Here is a 16,462-nt window from a genome sequence, read left to right as displayed (position 1 = left end):
ATTTGTGTTTTTCTTTGATCTTCTAATCAGCAGTTAAACATAATGGACTCAAAGGTTTGAGTGGAAAATTCTAGATTGTGTTCATAGTGTGCACTCCATTTTGTGCTTCCCAGTGCTTACTTCAGGATGGAATGGCAGTGAGGTTTAAATTTTTTTAATCATATTTATTTTGTGTGTTTGTGCTTGTGCATTCCTGTTACATGCATGTGTGGAGGTCAGAGGACAGCTTGCAGAAGTCAGTTCTCATTTTCTCTCATGTGGGCCCCAGGAATCAAACTCAGGTCCATCAGGATTGGTGGCAAGTGTCTTTGCCCACTGAACCATCTCTCTAGCCCTGGTAATAAGGTTTAACATGGGAAGATTTTTTGTTGTAAACATTGCTATCTGCTGCCTTGTATCATCTTCCTTTGGAATGTGGAGCAGAGTTAGCATGTATCTGGTGCTCCAGTGTGTTTTTGGGTATAACCATATATGAAATGTTGCTGAATTTTAAAAATTTCTTAGCAGCTTTACCAGAACACACAAATTAAGTGTTCTTAATAAGGTCTCCAGGTTTTTAACTTATTTTCAGATTGGATTTATTTTCCAGGCCCCTTATTTGAGACTAGGTCTTAGAGTGAAAGATAATGCTCCTGACCCACCATTTCATTCACTTGTCTTCCTACTAATGATAAGGGATTTGCACAGATATATTCTTCTAGTCTTTCATCATTCCTTTACATTTTTTCTCTCCTTTCTCTAGTGTCTCACAGTTGACAAGACAAAGTGGTTGACTAAGTCTAGGACTAGGAAAAAGCCGAGTACTGAAGTTGCACAGAAAGGTGGAACTAGTGAAGTATCAGTGCTACTTTCTGTTTAATTAATTGTAACTCATATAGTATAATGTCTTAACTGTGTCTCATTTCACATTTTTGATTGTCAACAGTTACAGGTCAGAAGAAAAATAATATCAACATGCCATATGGAGATCATCCTTTCTAATCTGGGTGTAGAGATGTACCTTCTGTTTAAATGAAGATGGTCTAAAGGTTTAGAAGACATTTAAAGTTAATATTTTTATTGACAAAGCACTTAACATTTTATAAAAAAACAAAATTAGCTTCTAATTTGAGTACTTTAATTCCTTTGAAATACTCTTGTCAGAGCTATCAAGTTAAATGTCATATAAACCAATAACTATACTATACTATCCTTTTAATTAGGGGGAAATGCTTATTTTTTTAATTCATTGAATAATAGTTAACTTTCTTAACAATCAGTGTAGAAAAAGTTGATTATAATGTCAGTAAAATTTTATTATGCAGTCAAATGCCATTGGTTTACGATTTGCTGGATTTACTTAAAATTGATCCTAGTTAACATTTTTATTACACATTTGTTCATTTTGTATATGTGTTTATGTGTATATGTAGTGGCATATGTGAAGGTGAGAGAACAACTTGGGGGAGTCAGTTCTCTCCTTCCATCAGGTGAGAACTGGGGGTCCAACTCTGAATGTCAGGATTGGTGGCATGTACTTTTACTTGCTGAGCCATCTTGTCCATCTGAAATGATCTTAATTTTTAAAGCTCGTTTCTAAATCAAGTTCTGTTTGTATTTTCTTTCCACTTTTATTATTTATTATAATTATGATTATCATTAACTCTTGTACTTGTGATAGAACCCCGTGCCTCTCACATGCTACACACACACTATACCTATCACTGAGCTAAGTCCCTACTCCTATTGCTTTTGACTTTTATTTGATTTTGTTTTTAACACTAAATTTTGAATGTTTTATTTCTCAAGTAGCAGCCAGAATTTGAAATAGATTCAGGACCATTTTTTTGAAAGAAATAATTATGTTTCTAATTATCTATTTCTACTGTTGATAGTTAATATTTTATCGAATGGTAATTCTTAGTTCTCTGTAAAAGTGGAGGCCTCTTGGTGTCGTTCCAGCACCCCTGAGGGCAGAAGAATATGGGGGCAGAGTGTTTTCTGATAATACCTTGTAAAGTGTTGAAGACTTTTCAGTAACAAAACCTGATATGATTTCATTCATAGTGTGATGGTTGTCTTTCTGTTAACTTCTTGGGAATCTGGAGTTTTGGTGAGAGGAAGAACTGGTAAGACTACTTTCTTATTTTCCATCATTAACAAGGTTTGATAGGAGTATTTAAAAAGTCCATATGTCATTGAGAATTGAGTAACTGAAAAGAAGTCAGAAGTTTGCTCCATTTCTAAGTAGGTATTAACCACATACACCCCCTATGTCTCCCATTGACTACATCTATAAAGCAGCACAAAATGGATAGAACAGCTATTTGAGGAACGTGCAGAATAATTAATACCAGGAGGATTGGGAAAGAAGACTAGAATTCAAAGTACCATCAAAATGGCTGTGAGTTTACTATTTCTTTTTCTTTCAGTATCCCTGAACCTGAATTTAAGACAATCTGAAACCTAGATAGAGTGCTCTAAAAGAAGCCTGCTAATTCTAGCTCTAGAAGCAGCAAAGATAACTCCTGAGCTCAGGATTCTGCCCTGCCCCTTTCTTTTATGGTTTTGTTAGCAGGAGCTATGATGGCAACCTGCAGCCAGAGCTGTGAGGGACACAAGCTTTCCTTTTCAGTTGGCAGAGACCATTGCTTTCCCCTCATTCCTCCCCTCTGCTTGACCTTAAAGTAGATTCTATAGTGTGGCTCATATGCATTAACCAATCAGAGAACAGGAAGCCCCCAGCATTCTGGCTGGAAAAGCAAGAAAAGGGTACCCCAAGAATTGATAATGTGTTGAGAGAAACTTGGAAAAGCCGTGACATCACTGATTGTCATCCTGATACTGGATGTAGACTTTATAACAGCTGTTATATGTATCTTCATAGAAGCAATTGTGAATACTCGAAATGAATGGAAAAGTCTCAGAGAAATAGAAATGTTAGAACTGACAAATACTAGATGGAGAGTTTTTTAGCAGACTGAGGAACGTGACTATAACACAACAAAACCTACACAGCCCAGGCAATATTTAAAGGCACATTATTGTAGTTAGTGCTTATAATAGATTATAAAAATACCTCAAAGTAGTAATCTCATTTCTATCTCAGAATCTAGATGAAGGAAGACAAAAAAACTCAAAGTCAATACATTCAAAGCAGAAACACAGTAGCCCAAACCAATAAAAGCTGTATTTCTTTTTTCATAGATCAAAAAAATTGTTAAGCCATGACAATTTGATAGAATAGGGAAAACAAATGGAGCCAGTATCTGCGCTGAAGGAAGGGCTAATATCGCACACTCTAGAGAGAGCCAAGGACAGCAGTGGGAGAGAAGCAGGCCTTTCACAGAGATACACTATTCAGTTGACATTGACTTATTTCTTGAAATAATAAAATACCAAAACTTACCCAGTATTAGTGTAGATGAGCTTTTAAAACTTATTTATTTATTTGGTGTGTACATGCATGTATTGTGCCCTAGATGAGCTTTTGTAGTCCTTCATTAGAGAAGTTGGGTCATTAAAAACCTTCCAGAAAATACTCCAATTCATATGATTTCAGCAAACAAGTCTGTCAAATATGTGATAAAGAAATAACATTGTTTCCCCATCCCTTCCAGAACACAGGAAGAGTAAATATTTCTCAATTTTCTTTATGAAGTCAGAATTAGCATGATATCAATACCAGACAGTAAATAATAAGGGAGGAATGAAAGAATAGAAACTGTATACATCATCAGAATACTTGCAAAATCCTCCAAACACAGTATAAGAAAATTGGATTATACTGTTCATAAAAAGAATAATACATTGTGACTGAAACGAAAAATCTACAAAGGCTTACTAGTAAAGGAATGAATGTTTTCTTCTCTGAGAGAGAACAAGGCAAGGATGGAACTCTTATGTCTTTAAATCAATATTTTACCAGAAATCCTGGTCAGTGTTAATGAGGCAAGAAATGGAAATAAAAGTTGTACAGATTGGAAAAAAATAAAACTATTTTCTGTGTCAGAAAACGTGATTGCGTATAACATTTCAAAGACTCCTGAAGCCTAGAATTGATTGGTGACCTTAACAAGGTCATAAGATATACAGTCACACAAAGACCAAGCTTATTTCTAGAAGTAGTAATGTGTCCTTCATGTCTGCAGGTTCTACATCTGTGGTTTAACCACTGATTGAATATTTTTGAAAAATTGTCAGTAATAAACATGGATATATGCCAGGCATGGTGGCACACGCCTTTAATCCCAGGACTTGGAGGCAGAAGCAGGCGGATCTCTGTGAGTTGGAGGCCAGACTGGTCTACATAGCAAGTGCCAGACCAGCTAGGACTACAGGGAGACCCTATCTCGATAAGACAAAAACAACCCCCCCAATGCATATATTTTGTTGTTATCATTCCTTAAACAATTTAGTCTAACACCAATTATATACTGTATTAGGAATTAAAAGTCATCTGATGATGATTTAGGATATCTGAGAGCATGCCTACTATAAGTTACATACAAGTACTTTGTCCATTAGTGTAAGGAATTTTGATGTCCAGAGTTCTGTAGCCAGTCTGCTGTCAAGACTGAGAGATGAATTTTAGCAATGTTCACTAGGAAAATGAAATAAACCCTATTTATAGTAGCTCTAAAGGCATAAAATGCTCAATGAGTATATGTAGTGTACCTTATCTAGAGTCTGAAAACTTCTTAAAAGTGATCAAAAGAACTAAGATTCATATAGATGTAGATGGTACATTATGTTTATGGATCGAGAGCTTCAAAATAGTAAAATGAGTGAGCAGTTTCTCCCGATTTATTTATTTATTTTAACATTTAAAAAATTTTTATTTATTATTTTTATTTTATGTGTGTATGTGTATTGCCTGCATGTAGGTAAGTGTACCTGAGTTGTACAGTGCCTGCGGAGGTCAGAAGAGGCTGTTGGATCCCCCTGGGACTGGAGTCACGGACACTGGTCAGCTGCCATGTGGGTGCTGGGAATTGAACCTGGGTCTTCTGCAAGAACAATCAATGTTCTTAACCGCTGAGCCATCACTCCAGCCCCCCCAATTTATTTTATAAATTTAGCATAATACCAATAAAAACTTAAGCAATATATTTTGTAGACATAGTCATCTCACATGAAAATTTATATGGTAATATAAAAAAATAAGAATATTTAAAACAATTTTGGAGAAGATTGAAATTTGTTGTGAAAGGACAGATAAGTCAGTCAAGGGAATGTGTTAAAAATGATCACATTATAGCAGAAGTGCTGAAGCAGTGCAATGAATAAACAATATCAGCTGGTAATACAGGTTAAATTTGTAGCTCAGTGGTAGAGTGCTTACCTGGCATGCATGAAACCCTGGGTCTGCCCACATACAGTGCTATAGTAATCAGGCATGCATTATGCAAAAAAGAAACTTTGGTCTAAATTTGCATGAAAATAAGGTTTAAAAGTCAATCATAGAAGCCAGGTGTGGTGGCACACGCCTTTAATCCCAGTGCTCGAGAGGCAGAGGCAGGCGGATCTCTGTGAGTTCAAGGCCAGCCTGGTCTACATAGTGAGTTCCAGGGCAGCTGGGGCTACAGGGAGACCCTGTCTCAAAAAGACCAAAAAACAAAACAAAACAAAACAAAAACCCTCAATCATAGATAGTTGGGTACAAGACTGCAATTCCAGCATTTGGGAGGTCATCACAAGAAGATCACAAGTTTCAGACTAGCCAGGATTACATAGTGAGATCTTGTCTCCAAAAACCAGAAGACAAAGCCCAGTGTGGTGGCCCATGCCTTTAATCCCAGCAAAGGCAGGCAGATCTGTATGAGATGTAGGCCAGCCTCGTGTACACAGAGTTCCAGGCTAGCTGTGGCTTTAGGGAGACCCTGTCTCAAAAAGACCAAAAAAACGTAAAGCATTCAGTTCTTAACAGAAACCATAGGAGAAGACCTTTCCATTGTAGAGTTAGGCAGAGAGTCCATGCCACAAAAATATAACCCGTCAAAAATGTCCTTACACTGGTGTTCATCAAATGCGAATTTTGCCCCCAATAGTACAATGTTAAGAGAATAAAATGATATACTAGAAATTGGGCAAGACTATTTGGAAATTAATATCTTAAAAGACCTGGCCTCAAGGGCTTATACAGAATCTTTAAGATGCAACAACAAGGAAAGCAAGAATGAATTAAAAACCGTCTGTTTGAACATGTATCTCACCAGAGAACACCCCAGAGATGGCAAATAAATGCCTTTAAAGATTTTAACATTGTCAGCTGTTAGGGAAATATAAATTAAAACAGGAAGAAAACACACACATAATATTTACAACTTTAAAAATTAAACTTAAAAATTAAATAATAACACTAGATTCGACAATGCCAGGTATAGACAAGGATATGGATCAATGAATCTGGAATACATTTTTTTATGGGAATGCAAAATGGTATCAATGCTTTGGAAAATAGTTTGATAGTTTCTAAGAGTTAAACATACATTTGCTGTGTGACCCAACACCACTTCTTGATTTATCCAAGAAATATAAAAATATATATTTACAAAAAGTCCTGGTCAAAAATATTACACATGGCCGTAATTCTTAGTTCATTAAATCTTGAAATAAACCAACTGTTCTTCAGCAGATGAAAGGTTTTACAAAATGTGGTGTACTCACACAACAAAATAATGGTGGTCATTAAAACAATAACGTATTTATGCATGTAGCAGATTGGCTGAGTCCTGAATGTATTATATGGAATCAAGGAGGCCATTTAAAAATCAATAATAAATGTGATCTTTTTTCTTAAAAATAAATGTTATCTTTTTTTAAAAAAAAATAAATGTGATCTTTATCAATATGCATATAAAGGTAAACTTTGATGATAGGGAGCATTGTGTCCTTCTAGAAGTTAGACTTAGAAGGAAGCATGTGAGCATGAAGGCATGAGGGTTTAAGTGTAGCGTTAATGCTTTGTATTCCAATTTGTTGCTGCTGGTTCAAGTGTCTCAAGTGTGTGTTATAATTCACAGACCTGGACTCCAACCTAAAAAAATAAAGAATTTACAAGTAAAAATTTAGAAAGAAGGGAGAATGAAAGGCAAAAGATGAAAGTAGCCAGGGAATGTTAGGGTGCAGCACCACAGTTAAGGGGATATGTATATTCTTATTTTCTAAATTTAAGACAGGGTCTCCCTGTAGCTTCAGCTGGCCTGGAACTTGCTGCATAGACCAGGCCGGCCTCCATCTCACAGACTTCCTCCTGAGCACTGGGATTAAAGGCAAGCAATACCAGGCCTGTCTAGGGGTTTGCTTTTGATTGAAAGTAAAGCTTCAGGATAGCCTTTTCTTCATGATAGATAAGCATCAGATGAAAGCTGTTTCAGCTGTTTCGCAACTTAAAAAAAAACTTATATTTATTGGGGGAGAAGGTAAGTTTGGGGAGGGAACGTGAACAAAAGAGTTAGGGGAAATGAGAGGAAGAGAGAAAATGAATGTGGAGGTCAGAGAGTTGATTCTCTCCCTCCTCCTTATGGATTTTAAGGATCAAACTTAGGTGTTTCAAGTACCTTTACTTATTGAGCCATCTTGTCAGCCTTATTTTTCTTCATTTTTTAATCTTATGCTTAACTTTCTCACTTTTCCTTTAAAATTTGGAATATTCATTTACCTATGTGGCATAATTTGAAAGAAAAATGTATCACTTACATATAAAATCCATGTGACTTTTTCTTTTAGACCCTTGGAAAACTTTCATGTTTTGAAATCTGTTTTTTAAATCATATGAAATTAAGATTGAGGGCCTGGAGAGATGAATTTGTGGTTAAGAGCACTGACTGCTCTTGCAGAGGACCTGGGTTGGAATCTCAGCACTCACATGGTGGCTAACAACCATCTGTAACTCCAGTTCCAGGGGACCCAATGCCCTTTTCTGGCCTCTGTGGGCATTGCATGACATGGATGCACTTACATACATACGTGCAGGCAAAACACTCAAACACATAAAATTAAAATAAATTTAAAAATTAAAAGTAATAATGATTGATAACTCATATCTAAATAGCATGAATTCTGGAAGAAATCCGGAGATAGTAAAGACATTTTGGAAAATGAGCATTAAAAACATTCAACATAACAAAATTTGGGATATGCACCAAAAAGCAGCACTTAGAGGAACATTTGCAACATGTGATGTATATATAAGGCAAGAAGAAAGATGCAGAACCATCCCACTGTCCCAGCTTAGAACACTAGAACAAAAAGTGCAAGTTCATATTAAGTATTCAAAAGAAACAAAACAGAAGTCAGAAGAGAAATTAATTAGGTTCCAGAGAGAAAGTCGGCACTAAAAACCTGTGAGGTCCAAGTTGGGCTTAAAGGGGTTATTCTTCTGGTGCTGGATTTTCAGTTTGTTTTGCTACTTTGTCTCTTCATTAGTGTGGTCTGTGGTTCTTCACACCTAGCCTGATGAATCCTGAGGCATCATCTATGCCATCTCTACTGTGACCAGCACTTGGCTCTCTCAGTCCTCACTTTTGCCTGTCCTTTCAGCCCCCAGAATTCTGTCCGTGCTTTATTTTATAAGCGCAATGTTCACTACCTCCACAGCTGTCTTTTCTAGCCAGATTTGGCTTTATCCTTGCTTTCTCACAATTTTTCTAATACATTTATTTGTATTTCATTGTCCAAGAATTCCATAAATTTCATTAGTTTTTGCAGGTTTCAATTTTTAATATTAGTCTGTAAGGTTTCAGTAGGCATTTCTATTGAAAAGAGAACTTTCCCACTTAATCTCAAATCCGTAGTGTCACAACAGAGAAAGTTAACCACAGTTTCCCTGGTACCCATTCCTGTCTTTTCTTGAATTGTCCTAGAAATTCTTCTGTGGGTTAAAGAAAAAATCCACTTCGTAGTCTTAGTTTCTTTTAAATTTCAAATGTTTTCCATTGTAGCAGACATGTTAATGAAAATAAAAACTTGTCTACTAAAATTATCTTACATTTTGAATTTGTCTGGTTTTCCTTATTGCCATTTTAATGTGTTACTATTTCAATTTCCCTGAGGGTTTTTTTTTTTTGAGGGGTGTCAGCAAAACCTTTTAATTGATGTTATATATATATATCATTACATAAAGAGGCACATTGCTCCTATATTCTCTGGAGATTGTCTCCTTCTTCCCTCTCTCCCTTTCTTCTTCACCTCTTCCCTCCCTCCTTTGTATAACTTTATTCCTTTGTTTGGAATGAAGGAGAACTGAAAATATTGTAGAAAGACAGATACCCATGAATCTTGAATTTGGCATTATGGGTGTTTTGAAGTTGAGTTTATCTCTTTCTCCAGTTCTTTTGTAGACGCTCCATTGTCACAGAACTCAGTTCAAGAGGTTATAACCTGTTGAACCAAAGCAAAAATTGGGATGCTGGCTCTATAGATAGGTGATGGAGATGATGTGTGGAGTTAGGGTGTGCATGGTAAGCGATTCCTCATGCCCACTGATAGAAGAAACATTTGTCACTACACTACATTCACTTTTTAGAAAATAGAACAAAGAGCTGAGGATATATCTCATTAGTAGAGTAGGCCCTGGATTCAGTTCTTAACATTACAAAAACAACAGCAAAATGAAGTAACTAAGCCATTGTTCCAGCTAATAAGGAGGCAGGCGCAAGAAAATCACTTAAGCCCAGTAGTTCGAAGGCCAGCCTGGGCAACATACTATAACCTGTCACAGAAATAAATAAGTAGCAAAATAATCAGTCAATCAGTCAGTCAGTCAGTCAATCAAAAACAAACATGGGCAGGTTGTGATAGTACATGCCTTTAATCCTAGCACTCCCTGTGACTCTGGATCAAGGCCAGCCTGGTCTACATAGTGAGTTCTAGGCAAGTGGGGCTACAGGAGACCCTGTCTCAAAAAACAGTAGGGCCTAGGCTTGGTAGTGCAGGCCTTTAATCCCTACACGTGGGAGGCAGAGGCAGGCAGATCTGAGTTCAAGGCCACCCTGGCCTGCTTAGTGTGTTCTAGGCCACCCAGGACTAGATACTGAGACCCTGTTTTGTTTTGCTTTTTAAAAAGCCTCAGTTTTGGCGCACACTTTTAATTCCAGCACTCAGGAGGTAGAGGCAGGCAGATCTCTGTGAGTTCAAGGCCAGCCTGGTCTACATAGTGAGTTCAAGACAGCTGGGGCTACAGGGAGACCCCCCGAAAAAAAAAGCCTCAGTTTGGGGGTTAGCTAGATCTCTTAACAATTGAGAGCACTGCTGCTCTTGTAGAGGATCCATCATTTACATGGTGACTGACAAACATCTGTAACTCTAGGAGATCCAGTGCCTCTTTTGGCCTCTGTGGGCATCGCATGACACAGATGCACTTACATACATGTGCAGTCAAAATATTCCTGGACACAGAATAAGAATAAATAAATAATAAACAATTTAAAAAGTAGAACTGGGGATATAGTTCTGTTGGAAGAGGTCTGCATAGCTTGCAGGAAGATATGGGTTCATTCCCTGGCACTGCGTGAACTGGGTGTGATATGCATCCAAAGTTCCAGGTCATCTTTCCCCAGGCTGAGTTCAAGGCCAGCCTGGATTACATAAGACACTATCCCCAAAATATGCAAATAAATACGCTTTCCAAGAATCAATGTTCTCTTTTTTTCCTTCCTAGGTGAGCACCCTTACAATCGTATTGCTACGTTCAATGTTCAGATTGTGTAACATGTCAAATGTACTAAAGCAGAAATCCACTTAATACATATTTTCATATTTATAAACCTGAGATTCCTTTCTGTTCTGAGACATCTACTCATGTTGATGATTGCCTAAAATTAGTTGGCTTTTTCATGTAGTTTTGGGTACAACATAGAGTTTTTGACCATTAAAAGATTGTTATCACTGTGTGTAGTGACACATGCCTTTTAATCCCAGTACTTGGAAGGCAGTGGCAGGCAGATCTCTGTGAGATGGCAGCCAGCCTGGTCTCCATAGTGAGTTCCAGGTCAACTGGGGCTACAGGAGACCCTGTCTCAAAAAAGACACCCCCCCCCAAAAAAAAGATTCTTATAAGTCAAGCATGACATTTTCAAGAGAGTCATACATAGACATTTCCTAATCCAAAAAGAAAGCTGGTGATTTAAGAGAAGTTCTTAAAATTTTCATTTTGACTGACATATTGTCTATCTAAAGGTTCTCTTCTTGGTTTCTAGTTAGCTTGTGTGGGCAGTGCTTGAGGTTTAAACAGATAGAGCACTCCATGAGCATCTTGGACTGTACTATATTCACATAATACTGTAGCAGTTGGTAAGTAATGATTGAGCCAAATTCATCCTCCTCATACACATCCATAGAAAACCAACAGAATGTGAATTCTGCATTTAGCGGAAGAAGATCAGTTAAAGCAGTTCCTTAAATTTACTGGGGAGCTTAACATTGACCATTGAAAACAGTACTTCTTCCACAGTACAGTATAACTTCATTAACAGCAAATGTAGACAGTTTCTTCTACAAGAAGAACATGGTTATTTCCTAAGGGGTCTCGTGAGAAATCTAGCATTCATTCTAAAACCTTTTTCCTGCAAGTCCTTGCTTAGTGGAGGAAAACTGTAGGTGATAACTGCAGCCAGCTATTGGCTAACCCAGTTGGTGTGCTACAGAAGCTTGAGGTTTGAATCAACGAACGCTGAACCACTGCTCCGAGAAGGAACACAAAATCATGGCATTTCCAGGGCTGAAGCAATGGCTCAGTAGTTAAGAACACTGGCTGTTCTTGCAGAAGACCCAGGTTCAAATCCCAGCACCCACATGGGTGTTCCAGGGATCCAACAGCCTCTGTCCTTCGAGGGCATTGCACGGCATGGGTGCACTTACATACATGCAGGCAATACGTCCACACACATTAAATAAAAATTATAAGTAAAATATTAAATCATGGCATTTCCATTGTCTCATCAGTACATAGCACTGTTTCTGTTAGAACATGTCTTATTCAGTGTGCATTTCAGGTCAGTAAGATAAAACTCTTGGCCAGCAGCACAGTAGTTCATGCTTTAATTTTATCTAACCCAAGAATATTAGATAGCATTTAAATGGCTTCCTACAGTAAAATCACCAACAAAGACAGAATTTAAATAAATAGGCCACTGAATTAATTGCAAAAGGATAGCTATGTACAGTATGGACACTCAAACAAAGACTCTGTCTCTCTTGGATAGATGGAAGAGATGAGTTATGTTTCAAGCCCAGTAGCTTCCTTACTAACTAACCAACTAGCCAACCAACCAACCAGCTATCTAACCAGTCCTGCTTTGAATTTTGGAGCTAGAATGTCCCTTCAGCATTTTCCTAAGTTGGATCAAGACCTTTAGAACCTCATAGATTGCCAAGGATCTGTCACTGGATATGCCTCTTTTGGGAAGGGCATAATTTTGGCAGTGCTGTCAAGGCATTCATGGAAGCTGGCACAGTGGGGTACTTCCTAAGGGGACTTGGGTGTTTCATTACAGGTCCCTACTTCGGATTTTATTATTCAGGCTTGCTTTCTGGCTTATTCTTCCTAGTTTCCATTCAGGCTTCTGGGTTAGGTTATATTCTTTTTCTTCCATCAAAGTACTAGCAACATCCAACAGCTTCAAGGTCAAACAAGGGTAGTATGGCTGTAGACAAGTTATATCCCTTTTCTTTTTTCTAAGTGAGTCATATTTAGCATCAGATTGCAATTCATTCGGCAACATTTTAACAATATACTTCTTCATTTATTTATGGGGTATGTGTTTATGTTTACATAGATGTGTGCCATAGTACACGTGTGGAAGTCAGATGGCAACTTGAGGCAGTTGGTTTTCTTTTATGTGGACAGGGATTGAATTCAGGTCATCAGACTTGGGAAATGCCTATACCTGCTAAGCCATCTCACTGACCATCATCCAGTAAATTTAGTAAATTCAGTAAATATTTATTGAGTGCTTGCTACATTTCAGGCAAGAATACATGGACTCTGAGGACAATAGAATTTTGAAACAAGAAAATGGATTTGATAACCATGTCTTGCTAGCAGTTGGAGCATTTCTCATGTCCTGTGGTTTATCAAGAAACTAAGCCTAAACTGCTGAAATTAAAGATTTTATTTCATAGAGTTGAAAAGGTACCATCATATAGAGAAATTCTTCATACTTTATCTGAAGGAATTTATACATTTTTGACATCTAAGCTTTTAAATTATATGTATCAATCATCATCATCATCATCATCATCATAATAGATATAATTTAGATGTTTGGTATTTTAAAATAAACTTTCTGTTCTAAATGTACCCAGTGAAACTCAGGGCAATAATAATTTGATTCCTGCCATCTTCCTGGGAGTAAGATGCTGTTGTGAAGCACTGTTTCTGATGTGTGAAGGACATTTGCTGTGTTTCTCTCTGTGGCTCCTGTCAGGAGTTCGCATTTTGCCTTGCATTGATGAAGATCATTTTGCATTGGCTATTGTCTTTGCCCACTTCTGACAGATTTACCATACTGAATCTTTACCTGCCCCCCCCCAGCTGTCAGTAATGCCCCATTGTCCAGATTTACTAAGGTTACATTGTTGTTGCTCTAGTTGACCCAGCCAATTTCACACACCAAAAAAGTCAAAAGACTTTTCGAACTACTTGAGCTGTGTGTTTAGTTTGTAGGACCATTTGCATCATGATGATGATGCTCTCTTATTTATTAAAGAATATATTATTTTTATGCATATGAATGTATTGCCTGTATGTATGTAAGTGCACCCGTGTAGTACAGTGCTCACGGAGATAGAAGATGGTGTTGGATCCCCTGGAACTGGAGTTTTAGATGGTTGTTAGCTGCCATATTGGTGCTGGGAATGAAACCCAGGTCCTCTGCAAGAGCAGATGAGTCATCTCTCCAGCCCTGATGGTACTTCTTTAATTCTATAAGCCACTTAGCAATTGACTGATTCTTCAGCAGACTTCTCAAATAATCTACTGACTATAGGACTCCAGGATTGAGTGTTGGAATGGTCACAGAATTGAATAAAAATGATTCTGCCCTCTCATTTCTTTCTGAGAAGCAGTATTGGGTCATTTTAATATCACTTTCTCCGCAAAGTTCATTTCCCAGCTGCTTTCTGAGCAATGACCAGAACAAGGCTTAGGAGGTAACAGACTCTCTTAATTAGCTTCTGAGCACTACCTTGCTCCTTCTCCCCCCGTCACCCTTCTCTTTGCCTCTCACCTCTTTTTTTTCTTTTGTCCATTTTGTAACTCCTGTCCCTGGTGCTTGGCGCATCTTCCAGGTGGCAGTGTACATAAAAAGCTGTCATTCCCTTATCTTTGAGGTCTGCTGGAAACAGGTCCCAGTTTGTGTCCCTCCCACACAAACACCTGTCAACACCTCCGGGTGTCTTTTCCTCCCCCATTCCTATAGCCGTTGCTCCAGTCATTCTCTGACATAGCTGTGTGTGGACAAACAAGAAAAATTGGATTTTCTTTTCTTAGGCAGTCTCTTGAGAAAACAAGGACTTGAACTAAACTGGAATTCCATTCCTGTTGGACGGCCAAGTTTAAAACAGCCTTCCTGAGCCTTGGCTGATTAATGCCCCTCTTGTGGAGTGCTTTCTTTACAGGGCACCTTGTACCATCCCACCAGAAGCACAGTAACTGCATTGTAAGGGTGGTTATACAGACACATTTAGGTGTTAAGAATGTGGTAAACCACATTCAGGTGGTTTACAGATGATTGCAGAGCTCTCTCCAAAGTGAAGCTAACTCTTGCATGGAACTTCTTAGAGGAATGATTTAATTCATTATTTGCATGTATCCTGCAGGCAGTTGCCTCTAGGGTGGACTCATCTAATTGAGTATTATGAAATCAGAAACTGACTTTAATTGAAGAGATTGTGATGCCACTTGTTCCCTAGGAGATACTTCGATCCATCAATTCACTGATACTCCCTTGGACTTCCTCAGGCAGATTGTAAAATGGATTCTATGTATTGCTAAAAACACCTTGCACTATCTGAATTAATGCTTTGTTCTAAATGGGAATATGAACACAGAAACATATAGGTTTCTAAGGTAGACCTTGATGGTTGGCATTTGTTTTGCTGATGTGGTTTAGAATCCTAGAGGACTGACCTGGTAGAGGTCGGTACTGTAGATTGACCTCACCCTGCTACTTGGAGTCTTGTTTATAGTAGGCTTCATTACATAATCAGTAAGCTTGATCCTTTCTTTCATCAGTCACACTAATCAGTGTAGTTGATTGAAGTAAATTCAGTCTTCTCTTTGGTTGGTCATGTGAGTCACCTTGGTTGAGACTGGCACTTACAACATAGAAACACGGGGTACATATGTTTGAGGTGATTTTCCAAGGGCCTCTTGCATTTTCCATTGATTTATAAGCAGAGGCTTTGACTATTTTTGTTGTAGATTAGCCTGTCAAGGATGCTCATATAGTGAGCAGCTTTGAAAAATGCACATGCTATCTCCCTCTGGAATGAAGGGCAGGTTTGTTTACTCTTTATTGGCTCTTACAAGCAAAAGCACTGTGTTCATGTGCCTTATAACAGACTGAAGCTTCAAAGCTCAGGTTTCCTGTCCTGTGAAGCCACTAAACAAGCAGACGTCTTTTATTTGTTGCCGTGTCACGTATTTGCTGATGCAAATACCCCGATGTTGTTGCACGTTAGGTCTTTTATTTCTGTTTGTACATTAAGCCATGAATTCGTAGGGAGCAGGTTCCAGCAGTTCAAGTTCCTTTCTGTTAGTTCTCATAAAGTGCTTCTCTGGGTAGAACAGGCTGACCCTTCAGTTGAACACAGATTCCTTCTCTTTGGCTTCCTTTTTTCTCTGATCATTTTCCTTCACCTATTTAAGAAGCTCTCTTAGCTCTTAAGAGTGCTTAATATGCTCAATACACACGTTAATTTTCTTGGCAAGACTCTTGCCTTTGCTTGTTAACAACTGTGCCAACAGATGCTTGAGTGATGTTGTAGACTCCAAGTTTTGCCATGGTGACATTTATGGGCCGTCTTTCCTGAACAGTATCCATTCCTTGATGTCTACAGTATCACCCTTGTAGATTCACATAGATGTGGCCTAAAGAACAACTCCACATTTCCCGAAAGGCCTAGAGAACATGTATCGGGGGCCTCTCCTTTTCGCTTTGTGTTTGTCATTTTGGTGAATCACTGGAAGACAGCTGCTCTGGCCAAAAGGCTACCCTGATACTCTTGCTGTGATGCCACTGATGAACTCACTGGACTCTGAATGAGGATCTCAAGCTTTTTCCCTTCATCCATGAAAGAGAGGCTGCCTACTTGTTTAGCTTGCAAATTGGGCCAAATCTCAAAATCTCAGATTTCTCTTTCCTGGCTCTTAACACTAATGTTATAATGTGCTCTCAGCCTCTCTGGAATGCCCATGTGGGATCCCATTTCCTCATTAACTACAGTCCAGAAACATTAAATGGGAAAGTCCAGAAAT

The 16,462-nt window shown here is 38.2% G+C and overlaps 1 protein-coding gene across 10 annotated transcripts in view; it reads left to right on the top strand.

The window, feature by feature from the left end:
- Positions 1-16,462, top strand: part of Tcf12 (transcription factor 12) — a 388,060-nt gene that overhangs the window by 70,225 nt on the left and 301,373 nt on the right. Inside the window, exon 1 of one of the 10 annotated variants that reach the window (XM_008847536.3) lies at positions 2,047-2,108. The exons of the other annotated variants lie outside the window; for them this stretch is intronic. Within the exon in view, the coding sequence (XP_008845758.1) occupies positions 2,051-2,108 (58 nt within the window). The 5' untranslated portion in view covers positions 2,047-2,050. Of the gene's footprint in view, positions 1-2,046; positions 2,109-16,462 lie in introns of those variants that run through there. 10 annotated transcript variants of the gene reach the window in all.

Source organism: Nannospalax galili, unplaced genomic scaffold, assembly GCF_000622305.1.
Source record: "Nannospalax galili isolate Female #2095 unplaced genomic scaffold, S.galili_v1.0 scaffold611, whole genome shotgun sequence".
In the NCBI taxonomy this organism is placed as follows: domain Eukaryota; kingdom Metazoa; phylum Chordata; class Mammalia; order Rodentia; family Spalacidae; genus Nannospalax; species Nannospalax galili.
This window is presented reverse-complemented; position numbering and strand designations above follow the sequence as displayed.